Consider the following 19,101-nt stretch of genomic DNA (forward strand, 5'->3'; position numbering starts at 1 on the left):
AGAAATGTCGGTGTGTAACAATCGGAGATTATATAATGTTTCGAAAGAGTCGAGAATATTAGATATATAATTCTACAGTTTGCGTAATGTAATATAAAATGATGAGAAAGGCGACTCCAAATTTTCAGAATCAATCGAAAATCTTGAAGGTTTACAAGCTCGTCTACATTCTAATCGATAGAAATCACCAAAGCGCTCCAGAGACTTGGAGGACAAACAATCGAATTCATCAGAAAGCGAATTGCAATTAAGTAAAACAGAAGATACAGTTATTGTGAATTGATCAAAACCTGTTCTATTATGTAAACTTCGTTTTTGAAGAAAAAAACCATTAGAACGTGATCTCAGATTACAAGCTTACTCCGAATACACTAAGGCAGTTGAGCACGAGTACAGCATTTCATTGGGCTACTTGTAATCAGCGTGACTTATCGTTAGTTGGGGCCGTGGCAACGTCTCAACAAAATGAAAACGATATTATTCGATGTCGCGTTCAATATTCGCGGAGTCAAATCGCCGCCAAGACACTGTAGGCGAAGCTTTCTACAAGTTATCACGTTGCTGCTCTTCGGGCACCGATAACATTTTGATCTAGGTCTTAATGGAAAGTTTCGAATCTTTGTCGATTGGGAAGATCTTCCGATACGCGATATTGAACGGCGTCGAAGAATTACGGAGAAGTCGATGGCTGCTATTCCCTTCGAGCTCCTGCGGCGTCCATTTGGCGTGAGACTTCTTCGAATATCTCGACGGATTCGATTTGGTGGGACATCGTTTCGTATCGTTGCATTATTCTTAGTCACACTATTTCTTCACATTGTGATTGAATATGCAATTTGACAGCAAAGCTCTCATGTTATTCTGTAAAGTTGTATCCCCGTGAATTATGTGTCCACGTACGAGGTTACGTCCGACGAATCTTTTTGAGTCGCTGCATTCATGTGTGAAATAAAAGCAACAAATCAATCTGATAAATTATCAAGTCCGCAAGTACATCGTAACATATAATTGAATGTACATTAATCAGCGAACAATTTATCAATAAACTTCAACTTCGCAGCTCCCGCGTTCCCACTCAAGTGCGAATTCCAGTCAGCTCTGCAATTGAGCCGAGTAATTCCAAGTTTCCCAATCAACCGTTGATGACAACGACTGTATGTGACATAGACTGAAAGGGTACAACCATAACCATATTCAACGTAGCAGAATGAGCCGATGGTTTTCCAGATGTGTGGTTCCGTTGATTCTCGAGAAGTATAAGAACTCCATGGGTGGTAAGTCTAACTTGGAGAGAGAAAAAATTTTCTTTTTCTTCAAACATCCATGCCGCTGTGAAACTTGTAGGGATCTCCTCGCGGTTAAACATAGTGCGTCGGGTCGCGCGCGTTCATGTTTTCATTGTACTTGGTGCGATTGACGACCGCCGATCTTGACCCAAAAAGGATATAACTTATCGAGCGACAACGGCCACCCTAACACGTTCGTACTGTCATATGAAAATAACATAGAGGACAGAGAATGTCGTACGGACGCTACGTTGAGGAACGTATCGTGAGGAAAGACACGTGTCGAGACATGAGTTGACAGGGTCCGCATAAATACGGAATAATTGTAATAACGTAAGTGCTGGGACGTAACGCAATGCTGTTGATGGAGACAGCGTCTCTCGATACCAAATCAATACTGAATCTCCGAACGTTGAAAACGATGATATAAATTTCACTTTCCCAGAAGTAAATCTGGTACATGATTCGAGGATGCTATCAAATAATGAAAATTTGTGTACATAAGTTCATCTCCCTGCTTTTTGTCTGGTCGATAATGAATTTTGAGAAGAAAATTTTCATCAAAAATTGAAATACATTCAACTTGATAAAATATTTCGATTTTTCATGCGGTTGTTAGACTCTGATGTGGAACATCGGTTTAAAATTCGAAATAGGTATGCCAAAATTACGCACTGCGGGGAGGTAAAGTCGATCTAATATTTCGTGTGCCTTTTTCCCTCTCTTTTTCACCATTTTTTTTCCGTATTCAGGCCAACACCGAGTCCCCTGTCATACGAAGGCCGAGCTCATTCTAACCTTAGGGCTTCGACTGGTACTTCCGTGTTTTCCGTACGGAATACGGTAAGTGCACCAGTTATTGACCTTCTTTGGTTGTATCTGTTTAATCCTTGGATCTAAAGTTACCAAAAAATGAATTTCTAGTGTGTAACTCTCTAGCAATTGGTTTTAGTCATCGAGAAGTTCGCAATTTCTACCGTCAATTTATAATTTTGGAGAATAAAGGGTTCGGTAGTTGGGTCTAAACGTGTCGGTAACTGGTACACTTACCATAGTGTGTTGTGGTTATCTCCTTAAGGAAGTCTAAACGGCAATTTTTCACTCTTTAAATTCTCATTATCTCGGTGATCAATAATCAATTGTCAAAAACAGACGCCACGGATATCGTACTGTCAGTTCCTGATATTGCGAAAACTCGACTCCTTCAAAGTCATTCGAAAATCGCGAAATAGTCGATTTTTTCTTCGTCTTTCGGTATGACGACGTTACTAACTTCAACTTCTATTATATCCTCCTGTCACATTTGATGTTTCATGTGCAAACATTCGTCCATAATGCGGCAGAATTAACACAGACAATTATTTTTCCCGCATTATTAAGTGTTGTAATCGACCTGTCATCGAGACGAGTCACACTCGCATGTGTATATTGGCTAATCATTTATCGCCGTTGTAGTTGAAAACAAGGCGTGACTTAACGATTACGTTGCGTACAATGTATCCTTGGTTTCAAGTCTGCGAACCAGAAGGCCCCCTCCGCATACTTGTTTCAGCCAATAGTTAGCCAGGAATCGCCGAGTTCTACCCCGTTGGAATCAAACGGCTTTTAGCTGCGTGCCGTTCTGCCGATGGACTGCGCAAAACACGAAGCAGATATTTCTCACAATCAGCGTAGAACGAAACTGTAAGTAAGATTCATTGCCTTCTCATTGTCGGAGAAGGAAAGAACGGAGTAGCAGACCTTGAGTTTCATTTCTCTCAAATATTTACTGTGAACTGAAATTACTGTACGAGCGATGGATCTTGGAGTATTCTGACTGAATTTCGTAATCCCTGAATAACGAGTAAGTAGCTGGTGAATATTTGAACAAAAAATATTCATGTTGATCTTCATAAAAAATGTCTAATGGGCGCCAATCATGGTACATGGAATCATTGTAAAGTTCAATAATGTGTTCATGAATATTAGTCATGAAATCTCCATCATTTTATTTTCCAAATGTTACAACGAAGTTGCATCCGTTCGTTGAAAAACAAAGCCAGTTGTTCGACGTATGTGATTCTTCAACTCGCGCATCGTTAGTTTCGCGTTCTATGAAATCCTTCTCACCGCATAATTTACAAATTCACAAAGTTTTTTACAATCCGTGAATCTGGATCCTCCTCTCTGCTAAAACATTCAATGCATTACCATTCTTCAGTCGCACGGCATTTAGGATATTCTCGTGGAATACATCACAGGCGCTCAACTTGACCACAATTATGACAATCCAGTTTCCAATTCTTCTCATAGCACTTCGAGTCAACATTCATTCGTGTGCAATTGTCGTTGTTAGTGAAGCTTGTTTTGGCTACTATTCTGCGGGTGTGCTGTCGAAGTTCCGAATTGTGAAAGCTCCGATAGGTTGAAGTTCCGGAAATCTTACAAGCGAATTGTAACTGCCACAATTATTTAGTGTACGAATTCAATTTTTTGTGGCCTCGGTACGTATTTTTGAACACGCTCGTTGTTGACTGTTTTATAGCCGTCGGAAAATAACTCCACATCTTGATGAAAAAGTTTTCTCCTCGGTTTTTTCTATGGTAAATTTGAAAAGGATACCTTAATCTGCGATTCCGTTTCTGAGAAAGTTCCGGTCGAAATTTGTTCGCCCAAGGATTCAATTTTTAATGGAGAAAGACATGTTTTAGAAACAAAGTTGTGAATCAATAATTAGGGGGTTTCAGAGAAAATTTCTCCAGGGTAAAAGGTTGCACGGGTTCATATTGGAAAAGTTTTAACGTGTAAAATTGGCTAAATATAAAGAACTTCGTATTTAAAAACGAGGCATGATTATTACTGTACGTAATCAAGGTATGTCATATCTAATCATCGTTAAAAAATGAATGTATCGATGAATGTGGGCTGGTCGGCGTAAATGCAATTATTTATTTACAACAAAAATCTCATACGGTGAGGTGAGAGACGCGATTGACTATTTTCTTTTTTCATGCGTAAAGAATCAAGTGCAAAAGCTCCAAGTTTCTTCTCTTCAATATTTTATTTTGAATCTAATAGTTTTCAAAACACAACAATTTAACTGACAAATTTGTAATTAAAAGAAGTATAAGTTTTCATTAATGGATTATCTATTTTCTGCTTTCAATCAAATCAATAGAATTACGGATGAGCGTTACGTTCGGAAATAATATTCCTTTTCGAGTATTCTTTATAATCAATCAAAACGTGAAAGTTAAAGCACTACTTCTCGCGCTGCACATTCGTTGATAAAAGTATCCAAATGGAAAGTTTACAATGCAAGCTTTCCAGTTCGCTCACTATATTCGTCAATATGCCGACATGTGATGATCAATTATCAGTAGAAAATTAGACGTCGTAAATATGCATTTTTGAACCTAACGCACAAACCGCAATATATTTCAACAAGGCGCGATTCTGTTGTACCTAGCAATACTTTAGGAATTTATTTCACATTATTTTTTCAATTTCACCCTATAATTTCTATCCGATTGTATGGAATCTTTGATTAATTTTCTTCGTGTTCTTCGCTGATTCATTTGATCGTCAAATTTAATAATCATACGATTCTGTTTTTTTAACCCGGCAACGTCACAGCTTCAACTCCAATCTCGCATTTCGTTTTGTATACTACGTTAACAGAGATAACAGAATCACAGAAAACCTCGCAAAGTTACTCAAACGTCGGCATAACGATTGTAAGGTTTTTGTAAAATTTTGTCACTTCTCGTGTCGTACGGGTCCACACGTACCGAAATCGGCTGACGATGACCCGTATCCTCGCAATATTTTCACGAAAGTAATTTTAACAAGAGTTCCCAACGTACATCGATGCCACTTCATCTCGACGATGATTCACGATAGACAGCTCGCATTTTCATACGAAATTACCGATTAAGTATTCCCTGAGTTCTCACTTGTACCGACTCTTGGCGCCCATTACTTACGACGTGCACCGGTATCCACTAGCTCACGTCAAGTCTATTTGACAATTGGAACAGACTAATCCATCGGTGGCTCCTCACCAAACAAAGAAGAATTTGAAATCCAGAGAAAGTTCGACAGAAAGAAGAACTTGTGAAGATGTACTTGTCGCTAGAGACGACGATTCGCTTCGTAAAAACATCGACGAGACTGATGTTCGGTTGGCCGCTGCCTCTTGGCACTAAGCGTATCATCATCCTGAGACGTCGGATTTTGAGGATCTTATCGACGGCTAATATAATAATTATAGTTTCAGCACAGATATTCAATATTTACCGCAACAGAGAAGACCGCCTCAACTTGTTCTTATGCATGACAGAGATGACAGCACTATCTGGTACGATGGCATTTGTCTTCATCTGTCATATCGACGAAGACCGCCTTCGAGTTGAGTATAAACGGCTCTTCATTGCCCTATTAATATGTGTTAAAAGAAAATGAGTTACAGGCCGATGTTTAATTATCTGACAGTGAACGTGCATGGTAAATTTCACGCGGAGGGAAATTCCGTGTCACAGTTATGGTCGATGAAAATTATAACAACTTTTAAAACTTTCGCTGTACGTAGTACAAACTGACTGGATATTTTTACCGAAGCAATTTATGTGACTGATGTGACTTTATGGTATTTTATCCATTCTGCCTTAGTGGGTCTCGGGATTTCGAGCTTTCGAATCTTTGTTCGGTCGTTACTGATAATTCGGATTCGCCAACTTTCGAAGAAGGCCCGATTCTGACATTTGCAAAGTCGACTTTTTGATGGTTCGATATTTTTGCAACTCAATTAATTCCCTTCGTGATATTGCCCATTCTCAATTCGTAATAGAAAAAAAAAAATCCGTCGGTATGAGTTTAACCGTAGGTACATTTTTCCGTTCGTAACTTTCATTTTTCTACAAGTCATCTTTTCGCAATTATGGTCTTCATAGATTTTTAACTGTCGTTGGTTCAACTTTCGGGGTTTCGTCCCGTCGACTCTTTGGACTTTCGCATTTCTGTACACCACCCATCACCAAGTACTTGGAAACATTTGGGTCTTTGCAAAGATAGTCGCCAGATATTCGATGAATTTCCATCCTGCCTGTCTTTTTCATGCCCAAGCAGTTTCCGAATTTCTTAACCTACGATACGCAGAACTGTCCACGTCGTATAGACACGCAAAGTTGCATAAACTGATTGTCGGTTCTGTAATTCATGTTCTGAAAATAGCCGTTGCGTCGAATGAAAACTGTGCGAGTTTGGTACAGATGCATGATGTTTCAGATGATTCGATGGAATTTTCCAATTTACTTGTCGCAATACAGTGAAGTGTCTCGCATGACGAATACATGAAACTACTCATAATTCAATTATTTGCAGACTCGCGCACTAAGTGATTGTACGCACAAATTACCTACTATAATGCCACGTCGAATTATTCACAAAAATACGGGGCTCGTAGAAAATTACTGGTTAAAAACTGTACGCATCTTTTCCAAACTTGCCGTCAAAAGTCGCATTTTACATTCTTTGTCATGGTAACAAAACAGTGTTTTCATTTCAAAAACTTTTTACCAGGCATTGATAACCGAAATGACGACGTTCGTGAGAAATGCTACGGATCAAGAACTAGCTGTGATTCGGTTCTACGTGAAAAAGTGTTCATTACTCCATGTAACGGTTATCGCAGTGATCGTTCTCGGTGGGATCGTGTACCTTATGACACCCTTTGTTCTACCTCAGCCCTTACCGATTAAGGCCGCATACCCGTTTTCAATGGAGCCAATTTGGATTTGGGCTCTTCTGTACGGCTCACATGTTTTCACTGCTTTCCAAGTTGCATCCGCATTGTGTATGAGCCTGATCTTCGCTGTTTTAACCTGGTTCGCCGCTGCCAGATTTGATATCGTGAACACGGAAATCGAAAGGGCGAGCAAATTGAATGAAGTCAACAGATGTGTTCTGTATCACCAAGAATCGCTAAAGTATGATTAATTCGTGTCCGTGTCAATTTTAATTTGTTGATGCACCTTTCACAAGAATAAACGAGGCATTCCATACCATTCCGACCTGGACCTGACCCTTGAGCTCTCGAATTGGGCTCGTGATTATTCCTGTGATTGTTCTCACGTTGAAAGGCGTTCAGTTTTCAAAAGATATTTTTTCGACTCGACTTGGGTTTTCTACAATTTTTTAGAACGATTTTATTCATCGACGCAACTTGAAAATCTGACAAAATTCCAATAGATCGAGTGTCGAGTATAATAAAATTTCACCATCGCCTATTTTCCATGTTCGAACTTTCGGGAAAAACAACATTTGTAACAACAAATGCATCTGTTGTCCTCTTGTGCCAAGGTACTCGACGGATTTGTACCTCGGGCAAATGGAACATTGCGAAATATCGTCGTTTGGAAGCATCCTCTTTTCTCTTGCCCTCTGAAATATTTTTGGCAGGTGCATGAAACCTCGAGAAACATTCATTCGTGAGTTGGATAATTTTTTCGTAAAAAATGAAAAAGTCACAGATCTCAAGCAATTGCATTCCAAGGCCGATCAGCTTTCCCTGCATTTTGCAGCAGAGCATCAATGTGAGCATCAACATTAAAAGCCTGTTCTCCAACATTTCCCTGCTTTGCAGTTTTATTTTCTGCCGAGAAATACACACTTTAGTTTTTGCGAAACAAGCGTTCAGCTTGTCTTTTCGGTTTGGTCGTACAGCAGGTGAAATGAGGAATCATGGGCAATTCAAATCATCCATGTCGCGTTGAAAGAAAAATGTTGTCAACTCTTTTGTTACTAGGCCACCAGCTTGAAAATTTTGATATTTCCTAGAAAATTAAATGGGTTTGGTTAACAGTTTGACAATTTCCAGGTTTGCGAGCAGACTGTCGAAGACTGCGGGTCGTATGGCTTTAGCGGTGGCCGCATCGAACTTCGCTGCCGTTATGTTTGGAGGAGTCGTGATCACTTTTGTAAGATTGATTAGTAACGGATAAAATTAATATGGTCCGACACGTTGGGTGTTTTTTATCTGTGCAGGCGATCAAAATTTTTTAATTTTATTTTGCATTCCATGTCAATACAGAGGCAATTCTACACACTTGATTTCGTCAAGGTGGTGGCCTTCGAGCTGATAGCCATGGTCCATCTGTTTTTGTACGCCTGGCCAGCGGACTACATGGCTCAGTTGGTAAATGACTTCAGTTTTTCTTGTCGAGTTTTTCTAATCACGTCTGGCAAGACTTCAGTTTTGTAATGCTCGTGATTTTCGAACTGACCGAAATCGTACTTCAGCAATCGTTATAAATTAAATGATTGAAGCTCAACAGTAGATTGTGCATAGCGGAGGAAAAGAAGGTCTTTTTACGCCGAGGGTAAATTTGCGATATGAGTCTCAGACGAGCGTCTGCGCCTGTTGAACACAAATTTGCAAGAAAGACTATTCTGCGTTACCTACGTCGACAACTAGGCTACTTTGTAGTTTTTATGACCACCACTGCTTAAAAGTCAACTATCAAGTAGTGACGCTTATTGAAAGTACCGGTGTTCTTGTTTTTGAGTGAAGATGGCACGGAAAATAGGATTTGTAGCATGAGCACATACGGCGTGTCACATGAATGTATCTCTGGTGAGAAATATGTAGAATTGAAGTCCGATCTCCATCGAAACGTTGGTGATTAACATTATTAAATGGTGTTGATGTTTCAACATCCACAGAAGGTGGCCGAATAAAACGCAGAGGATTCGTATGGTGGTACGCCGTTTAATAGTGCAGCTTAACAAATGCAGGTTAACGTTTTGGTACGCACATCGCAAACATTTTGCTCGGCATCTTTGGTGCTTGGCGAAGTAGGAGTAAACGAAAAATATCTCACCCTCCTTTCCGAGAAGTTTCGCGAGCACAAACTTTCACGAAAATTTAATAAAAAATCCTCACCTTCTCTCCAGGGTTAATGTTATTAGGCTCTAAGTGAGCGTGAAGGTGTCGAATGACGGTATTAAAGCCCGGATCAATTTTTGATCATTCCCTTGCAATATGACACGAAATGTTCTCGTTCAAAAGCTATATTTGTGGAGGCAAGAAGTTGCCACGGTACCGGAAGTTTGCTCGTTGCAAAGTCTTAAGAGTTGAGTATAATGTTGCATGTGTACAAATATATCGTCAGTCATTCAACAACAGTGTCCACAGTCAGGGTAAACATGGAAATATCAGAGAAATTGACATTGGTCACGGAAATCAAGAAAATGTCGGAAAGTTATGTCAACGGTGAGGCATTTTTTCGATTTTATTGCGAAAGATGAAAGCTTGTATCAATATTCGACTCGATAACCTCCACCGTTGATACATTTACGGTGCTGTGACCAATGAACGTGAACATACATGTGAGTCGTTACACATCGGAGAACGTACTGTATTACCAGTTTTTGGTTATTGAGCATTAGGCAGCGCGAATACGAATCGGGTAATCAGCACAAGGATACAGGAATCACGCGGAACAACCTTGGTAATATTCATTTAAACTCTAAACTAGCGCTGATGCTCAGCTGAATTGTGAAGTCTGGCGATCCCCGGATTGCGATCGAAGAATCCAATTGCAAAGTTCACCGAATGAAAACAATTCGCAATAATGGAAGAAATACTTGTACGCGTGTGAACTGAAAAATTCCAACGATCAGCCAAGTGCACTACTTGGCCAATTGTGCTCTTCGGCAGCACGTTTGGCACATATGTAGCAATGATGACAATAATGGTAACAATAACAACAACGAAAATGATCGTGATAATGATAGTGATAATAAACAGGATAGCTCACCTTCGGTCATTTTATCGGGGCATGACCACCTTGGATACTTATGGAATATCTTGTTTCAATTTTTCTGCCGTACTTCAAAAATCGTCATAAAATTTTGCGCACCATTTTCTTAGCTCAATCGAATTATCGATGTGTTGTTATCACCTGCACGTTCGTTGGTCATTAAAATCGATGATTAATTTCAATTTCCCCCGAAGAGTCAACGTCTATCGGAATCCGTTTTACATGGCCAGTGGCTAGGCAAATCGCCCAAGATGCAACGCTCGGTAGTGATGATGATGCAAAGGGCCAATGATCCAGTCATAATCAAAATCGACGGCCTGCTTCCTGCCTTGAACCTGGAAACGTTTGGAGCTGTACGTACATGACGAGCCTGTGGTACAATTTTCACTTTTTCACAAACTAGCTCAACCTTCTGATTTTCATTCTTTATTCCAGGGGTTATCAACCAGTTTCTCGTATATCGCAACGCTTCTCGCTATTTTCGGCGAGTGAATACGGAAGCAGATAATCCGCAGGATCGCAACGATTTTGTTGCATCACGACACGTACCCAATTTTCTGTATATCCGCTGGTCTAGTAATTCAAACCCAGCAGTCGGGCATCGAAAATTTCATTCGACTGTGATTCTCCGATTTCATTTCACATGACGAGGTGATCATACCCACCTAGTCTGAGGTATAAGAGGAAAAGCAGACGGTTCAAATTTTTCATTCGTCTTTGAATTGCTTGGTGAAAATTCGGAGAATAGCCGGTGTATTGTAACGATCCTTTTCAATAAAACATAATAGGTACGTGAAATATCGAATGTAACTTGGTCTCACGCGATTACAGTAGTTGGTACGCATCAACCTTATGAAGAATGAATAACTGTAACAATCATAAATAGTGCTAGGTGTGGCAAAAAACGTCCGTACATTTTGAATGTACCGCCAAAAATGGATGTTCTTTCATGTTTCGCCAATTCGCGAGCATCGATATCATTTCGTGAACATATGATCATAATATATGAGAAGCTACCAAAGACGAATCGGTGATCGAAAACAATAGATTTTCTCACCAAAGGTTCTGAAACAAATACAATTACATGTTTATATATAAATCATTCTGCGTATTAACAAACAAGAAAGAATTTTTTCGTCAAACGTTCCCGGAATGACGGTATCTCATGACATGTTCTCCATAAATAGCTCCTAACCCCATGTTCCACGAATTACGAAGAAGATGAAGTAAAAATGTTACATTTACTCAAATAATTTGACAGTTTGCACCCAATCTAGAAAACAAAAAATAAAAATACCTTGCGATACACGAAAAAATATATAATTAGTATTCAAAGTTGGTTTCGAACAAAATCTTTCAATATACTGAAAAAATATTACAAACAAACATGGTTTCGTATGTAATGAAGGGTTAACTAACGTAATTCTAAATTCTAAGCATGTTTCTCTTTAATGTTATAGACGTATAAACCCATCTAGCAACGATCCAAACCAGTTTGCAAGAAGATTGCTTCAAAAGATATTTCCATCCGTGAATTCCAAGTCGGAATTTGCGTCCTTCGTGATTTTCTGCCATATGTCCGGTTCAAATAATAATAACCATAAAACCAGGACTATATTTGTATTCGAGCATGACTTACATTTGGTGCAACCCGACAGATTATTGAAGAAACTCGACAGCGTGAAATATACCCAAATTAGTTACACGTTACGTACGAACATCAATTGGCCGATCACTGGTAAAAACGTTATGGTGTCGAAATTTTCATCGGGCCGCAAATTTGATGTGTGATTAGGCGTACATATGAGGATAGGAAAATCGGTCAATCTTCCTTCTTTTACGCCTTTCCATTTACGAGAAATTTGAAGATATAATCGTCACCGCAGGCGACTTAGACTTATGTTGAAGGTGTGGAGATCTCCACACTCGAAATGCCTGGAGTGTGGAATTCCACACTCGAAAATTCTCCTGAGTAACATTGAATTTCACAAGTAAGATCATAACAATTTTCAGTTTGCTTTTCCTGCTTGATTCGATATGGAAAAAAGCGATAGACGAGCCAAAAGATCTAGATTTGCAGGAACCCAAATTACCGCGCGTCCGTAGAGCCCCAAAACGTTTGGAGAAAGCTCAAGTGCACGTGTTTAAGACACCTGAATAATACAACCGAAAAATTTTCTACGAGATTCTTGACCAAGTCATTACTTCGTTGCAAGTGAGATATCGTTCAGAAACAATGCGATTTTTGAATACTTGCGAAGACTTTGTCACTGCCAGAACAAAGAATGTAGCAGAAATTGTTGAATTTTACAAAGACGATTTTGACGGAGACATGCCGCAACGCCATCGCGATATGTTTCTCGACTTAGTTGAAACTCGAAATTTGAAAGTCCGTAATTTGAAAGATGTCGTCACATTTTTTAAAGAACATGAATCTGCAGCCGACATTCTTACGTCATTTTCGAAATTCATTAGAATTCCGCTAACAATTCCTGCATCATCTTGCACTGCGGTGAGGTCCTTTTCTGCTCTCCGTCGACTAAAAACGTATCTCACGTCAACCATGCTGCAGTACCGTTTGAACAGCGTTGCGATTCTCCATATACACGGAGAAATCGCAGGAAATCTGAGCATCCATAAAATGATTGATGAATTTATATTGAAAAACCCCGTCAGATGTTCTACCTTCGCAATAAAGAAATAAGACCCAAAAAATAATATTCGACTTTTCTTCCCCGCCGGCGTGCCGCAGCTCTACACCAGAAATTATGAGAAGTCGCCAGCGCTGATAATCGTCATGTTCTAACGTGCCAGATGTTTCCTTAGATCGTATCGCGTCCTTGGCATCAAGAGCCTCGCCTGTATTGCCCTGATCATGGCCTGTCTGTCAGGCGTTCTTCAGAGTCGACAAGTTTAAAAAGCGGTCAATCAGATCGGCGAATGATAATTTTCACACTTTACACACCCTCGCCACCTGATACTTTGAAGAATAATATCAGGGTTGCAAAATTAACGCCGTGCTGGGAAATAAGTGATCAATACGTAAATTATGAGTCCCGCTTCGCTGTCGAGTTTCACTCAACCTTGCCGTTAAGTTCTCATAATCTCAATATGGGGAAAAATTTTCTGCTAGTGCATTTGTAGTTAAAAATGAAGCGTCAAGTATCTTACAAGTTATTATACAATGTCGACGAAAACAGTATACTATATTATATTCAGATTCAACTTTGTTCTATTGTACCGATTGGCTTTTTTAGTTGTCATTGTACCAATTAAATCATTTCAGTGACTCGATTTGTTTGTAATAAAGACTGTCGCATGTAAGAATACGACGAATGGAAGGTATATAGTAGCAACAGACCGAATCTCAGCAAAAAGCTCATCGCTTTTTTTGATTATGCACTGAGAAAAATTTCGTTTGTTACAGTAACTAGAAAAGTTCTGTGAAACAGGTATCGTTAAAAAAAAACTGTTTGAATATTGCCAGAATTACGAAAAACGAGGTACGCCTAACCATTTTGCGCTATCGTCGTTCCTTTTTTGGTTATTGCAATTCAAAATCAGTTTGTCCGGTTTACTCTACTTTTTTAGCTAAACTAGGCTGTAACGTCAATTTATCGTTGCACAAGCGTTAAATTTTCGCAACAGTCGCAAGAAAATATAGTAACAGTGATCGCAATGAGAAAGAATAGTAACGTATACTGGATTTTCCGGTAACAGCTAGAAATCTAATTTTCTCTCTCTACGTAGAACTATATTTTTCGATTGTGGTAAAAAATAAAAATAGTCAAGGTCTGAGCGATAACCGGAACTAAAAATTTCACTCAGTGCACATTATTCGACGTTATAATAATTTCTTGTACCAAAATTGACGCCCATTCGATATTGTATATGAAAATCACAAAAAAAGAATTTGGTTTTTCAAAATGTTCGAAAACTACCAAACCAATCACAGCCAAAGTCTAGTCAGGTCCAAGTCTGAAAGCGGTGCGTCGATTAAGACCAAGTTCATCAAAATCTAACTACTCGTTCTCGAGATATCGTCGGACAAAAAATTGATCACGCACGTACATATACACTGTAACCAATACTTCTTTATTTAAACTTTAACTTTAAGATAAAGTGCGAGGGTTAAAGATAGGTTACCCTACGGCGCAGTTACCAACCTGAATAATTAGATATTGAGAGATGATAAGAGAGAAAGATATGATCGTTGGGCGCCAGACGCACATATGCGTCAGAATATAGGTAATTAGAAGAAAGGATATAGATAAAGACAAGATCAGGTTCTACGACGGTTCTGCACAGCTTGCTCAGTAGAGGCAAGATAATGGCAGAGGGGAGGGGTTGAATCCAACAGATAAAATAAGAGACAGGTGAAGCAGAAACAGTATCAGGTATATTGACCAAGAAGCGATAAATATTAATAACAAGCGAATAACCGAAGAGATTCAGATACACTTAAGATATGTGAGACGATTAGTTTACAGCCAGAAAAAAGTTAAGCGAGAGATTTAACAAATAATAGAACGTTTTCAGCATAAATGAGAGATGTGCGGAGGCTCGCGATACTATTATTCGAGGTAATAATTAATACGGTTTTGCCATAAGTCTATCTAGCACTAACAATGCGTAAGTAAGAGTCAACCAGTCGCGAAGTTACTTGCAATGAGAAATAGAAAGGGATAAGATAAGAAATAGAAAAGAATAAGATACGAGCCCACGTGGCTCGCGCAGCACAACTGCAAGAATAGAATAGAATAGAACAAATTTTATTATACTAGGGTAGCGAACCCAAAAGTATCAATTGACAGCCCAGTAACAAAGAAATACAAATTTTGAACTTAAAAAAAAAAAAAAAAAAACTTAAATCTAATGTATAAGCGAGTAAGTTAAGTAAGTAAGTAAAAAAGAAAACTGAGAAAGGAAAGAAAAGAAAAGAACAGAAAAGAAGAGAAAAGAAAAGAAAGCTAATGACCTTGAATAATGTGCTCAAAAACAAGGGCCTTCAAGGTTCTGATTGACGTTGCGTCACGTATAGCGGGAGGGAGAGAGTTCCAGAATCTAGTGGCCGAGACCAACGTCGATTTCTGGTATGACGAAGTCCTACATGACGGCACGGCGTGGCCGGAGGGGGGTGCTCGTGACGCGTGAGCCCGCGTGGATTCGACGGAGCGTAGCTTAAGCCATTTAAGTTGCTCATAGTAGGGCGTAATATGTTTGTATTTGCGCACGTTAAAAACGAAGCGAGCGCAGGCATTAAGAGCTCGTTGTAGGCGGATATCTTCAACAACCGTAATGTCCAACAGGAGGAGTGAGCAATAGTCAAATATTGGAAAAATCAGCGCCGATACGAGAAGCCGTCTTAGACTATAAGTGAGTGCCTGACCATTAGCCTTCAGTTGGTACAGCGTTTTATATACACGGTTTAGAATGCTCGTGACTTGATCTCGCCAGCTGAGAGATGGCGTGATTGTAATGCCTAAGTTTTTAACGACATCGGCAAACGGGATGTGAGAACCCTGCACATTTATTTCTGGAAGCTGGGCTGGTCGCAGCGTGTTAATAATTCGAGCCGAACCTACGAGCATCCCTTGCGTTTTGGTCGGATTCAAGCGCAAAAGGTTTTGATCTGCCCAGCCACAGATTCGAGCAATATCCTCATTAATACGAGCGACGCATTCGTCAATTCGATCGAGAGAGCAATGAGCAAATATTTGCAGATCGTCTGCATATTTAACGATCGAGCAGTGCTTAACGACATTGTTGACATCGGTTGCATATAGAGAGAAAAGCACTGGCCCCAGCACCGACCCTTGTGGTACACCGGATGTAACCGGGAGATAGTTAGATAAGCCCTGGGTTGTGCGAACTGCCTGACGACGACCTGTAAGATAGGACCAAATCCACTGTAGCACTGAGCAAGAAAGGTTGAAAGCTGCGAGTTTGTCAATGAGTTCAGCGTGACCAACGGTATCGAATGCCTTTGAGAAATCGAACAGGACGAGAATCGTGACCTCGCGACGATCGGTTGCATGACGCACAGCATCCAGTACCCTGACAAGAGCGGCTTGGGTGGAGCCACCCGTGACAAAACCATACTGGTGTTGGTCGATAAGAGCAGAGTTTCGAAGATATTTTATTAGATCGTCGAGCACGATTCTCTCCAGAATTTTTGAGAGCTGACATAGTAACGAGATAGGTCTGAAATCTGACGGTGTAGACGGGTTTCGAACTTTAGCAACAGGGGTGATAAAGGAAGATTTCCACGGAGAAGGAAACACGGAGGTCATCAAGGAGCAATTGAATATGTCGAGAATTAATGGAAAGAGAGGAAGTGTACAATGCCGCAGGAGAAACCCAGAAAAACCATCTGGACCAGACACATGCGTGTCGGCCAGAGAAATGTGACGTTTGAGAGTGTCTGGCGTGATGTGTCCGAAGAAAAACTGTCTGTCGTCAAAAGTTCTCCTTGTTTGACGAAGCGAAACAGGCATAACCGATCCTGTATTGAATACAGAACAGAAGTATGTGTTGAGTTCTTCAGGTGGAAAGGTAATTACGGGATGGGACCTGTTCGCGATTACTCCTAGACGTCGAAGCTCTGACCATAAACTTTTAGGTTCGGTAATACCCGCGATTCGTTGCAGATACTAATCCGCTTTGGTACGCATTAATAGTGCTCGCGCCCGTTGTCTTAGGTCTTTGTACACAAGATGCACGGCTGCACATTTAGTACGATGCCATTTTGCGCGGGCACGATTACGCGATGATAATAATTGACGAAGTTCAGGGGACATCCACGGGGCAGACGGACGGCGTAGTGCAACCACACGATAAGGCGCATTTGCGTCAAGAAAACTAGCAAGCGTTTCATTGAACTTCATGACCTTCGAGCTCGAGTCCGTACAAGCGAGAGTAGGGGCCCAGTCTTGTAACGTGAGAGTATCAGGGAAGGACGGATCTCGTAGGCACCCCCAATTACGACGCATCGTTCTAGATAACGCTGGCATTCGAGTCCGGGCAAAACTGTAATTTATCGCAATAAAATCATGACCTTCGACAAACATGAGAGGACCTTGATCCTGCGCTGTGACCTTATCGATGGAATCTACTATACACCAGTCGAGCCACGTAGAAGATGTAGACGTGTGATATGTAGGCAGATACGTGACGATATCAAAATTGTAACAGCGAAAAATACGCCGTAGATATGTGCTATCAGGGTTGGTTGTACAAAAATTCGCGTTCCAGTCGCCCATTATTATTTTTGATACATAATCTTGACATACGGAAGCTAAAAGCGTTTCAATCCTATCGGAGAACGGTATTTTTGGCGGCCGATAAACAACACCAACGAGCAATTTGAAGGTGCTCTTACCAGTAACAGCAAGAAACAGGAATTCGGGTGTCGGTGAATACGTCGAGGCGAGCGAAGTGGCGACGATGCTCGTCCGGAGTGTTTGATGCGTGTATATACACACTCCACCACCCCCTTTGCCTGTCCTATCACATCTGGTAAGATTATAATCTTGCAGGGAAACAGTTTGATCGGAGATGTGCGGTTTTAGCCAAGACTCAGAAATGAGAATAATGTCGTAATAATGCTCTGAGAAATAATGCGAGAATTCAGTAAATCGAGGAACAAGTGACTGAGCATTAAGATGACAAATTCGAAGTTCCGTCGGTACGGGGTGGATGGTGGAGTGTGGTAGAGAGGCCTGATCGAGTCAGGCTAGGGATTCGAGTTGATCGGCATGCGTGATACGAATAATTGGCGCATTCTGTGATTTCTTGACGTTAACTACACCGTCGCGTGTCCAGACATACCGGTATTGTTTTTCTTTCGCTACTTTCTTTGCCTGCGTAAGGAGACTATGGACCTCGGCCGGAAGAAATTCGTTAATGTATATAATGTGCGAATCAGGAAACATATATGGCATGAACTTGTTTCGCATTTACCGTGCCTTTCGAACGTTCAGCAGTAAGTATAGAATTACGCAACGAGGGTGAGCAGACCGAGAGGAACAGAGATCGCGGCTTATCCGTGTTCTTCGTAGTTCGCATACGCCGGACTGTTGTAATTTGAGTGCGATCTATTGTGATGTCCAAGACAGCACACAAAGCGATAATCTGATCATGATCGTTTCCGTGAGTTTCCGGGAGACCCGTGATAACGAGATCGGTGGCTTGCCGAGCGCATTCGAGCTGTCTAACGCGATCTAGGACTCGTGAATCCATAGGCGGCACGGCGGTTGGTGGGGGAAGCTGTTCAGTATTATCGACGCGCCGCGGCGCCGAGACAAAGTGTCGACCGATTCGGAGAGAGACGCTGTAGTCCCTTCAATGCTGTCAAGCCTATCCGAGACACAGTGCAGTCTTGTGAGGCAATCCCGAACATCGGAGCGAAGTCCATCGAGACCAGACACTTGCTATTTAATAGTCGTATCAATTTTGTCGAGCTTCTCAGATAAACTCGGAATGACTTTTATGATGGATGTATAGTCGGAGTTCCTTTATTTTCAAAGTCGCCTCGTGATTCTGTATATTCAATTTTTCTTTTCGATTTTTTCCTTTTGAGGGACAAAGGTTGAAGGTTTTGATTTCGAAATAAAGTACACTCGCGATTTGAGCGATCGGATTTTTGTCGTTTATTAGCTCTTGTGGGAAAACCCTTGCGGCATAAAAACCCACGACGTATGAACGTTTATTTGTAAACGTATAAAAGCGTGTGTCGCACACGCGAATGTGTCGATTGTGTATACGAATGTGTATATGCTTGTTACCGCCCGTTTGGCTCATGCCACCGCGATCTCAAGTGCGTTTTGTACTGCGATTTTTTGTTCTATTCGATTCGATCGAATTTCGTATGATTTGTATTTGCCTTACTCCGAGGAGCGAACGTATATGAGAGTATATTTGGGCCTCTCGTTTATGGTCGTGGTACGAGAGAACGCACGGGCTCTCTTGCGCACGACGTCACTGACCACGAAGTATAGATACAAGGAGTCTGA

General features: G+C 40.7%; 1 protein-coding gene across 5 annotated transcripts; it reads left to right on the top strand.

Moving 5' to 3' along the window:
• Positions 1–2,798: 2,798 nt before the first annotated feature.
• Positions 2,799–10,889, top strand: LOC107224323. 5 transcript variants are annotated; one of them, XM_046737254.1, is made up of 7 exons: positions 2,809–3,129; positions 5,285–5,675; positions 6,846–7,252; positions 8,143–8,242; positions 8,356–8,460; positions 10,282–10,440; positions 10,523–10,889. In XM_046737254.1, exons 2-7 carry the CDS (start codon positions 5,388–5,390, stop codon positions 10,577–10,579), a joined length of 1,116 nt encoding a protein of 371 aa, XP_046593210.1. In that variant the 5' UTR covers positions 2,809–3,129; positions 5,285–5,387; the 3' UTR covers positions 10,580–10,889. The 5 variants fall into 5 exon arrangements, with proteins under 5 accessions (XP_046593212.1, XP_046593210.1, XP_046593209.1 ...); XM_046737253.1 differs by having other exon boundaries at positions 5,306–5,675; XM_046737257.1 differs by having other exon boundaries at positions 5,539–5,675.
• Positions 10,890–19,101: the final 8,212 nt, after the last annotated feature.

The sequence above is a fragment of the Neodiprion lecontei genome, chromosome 4, assembly GCF_021901455.1.
Source record: "Neodiprion lecontei isolate iyNeoLeco1 chromosome 4, iyNeoLeco1.1, whole genome shotgun sequence".
Classification (NCBI taxonomy): Eukaryota; Metazoa; Arthropoda; class Insecta; order Hymenoptera; family Diprionidae; genus Neodiprion; species Neodiprion lecontei.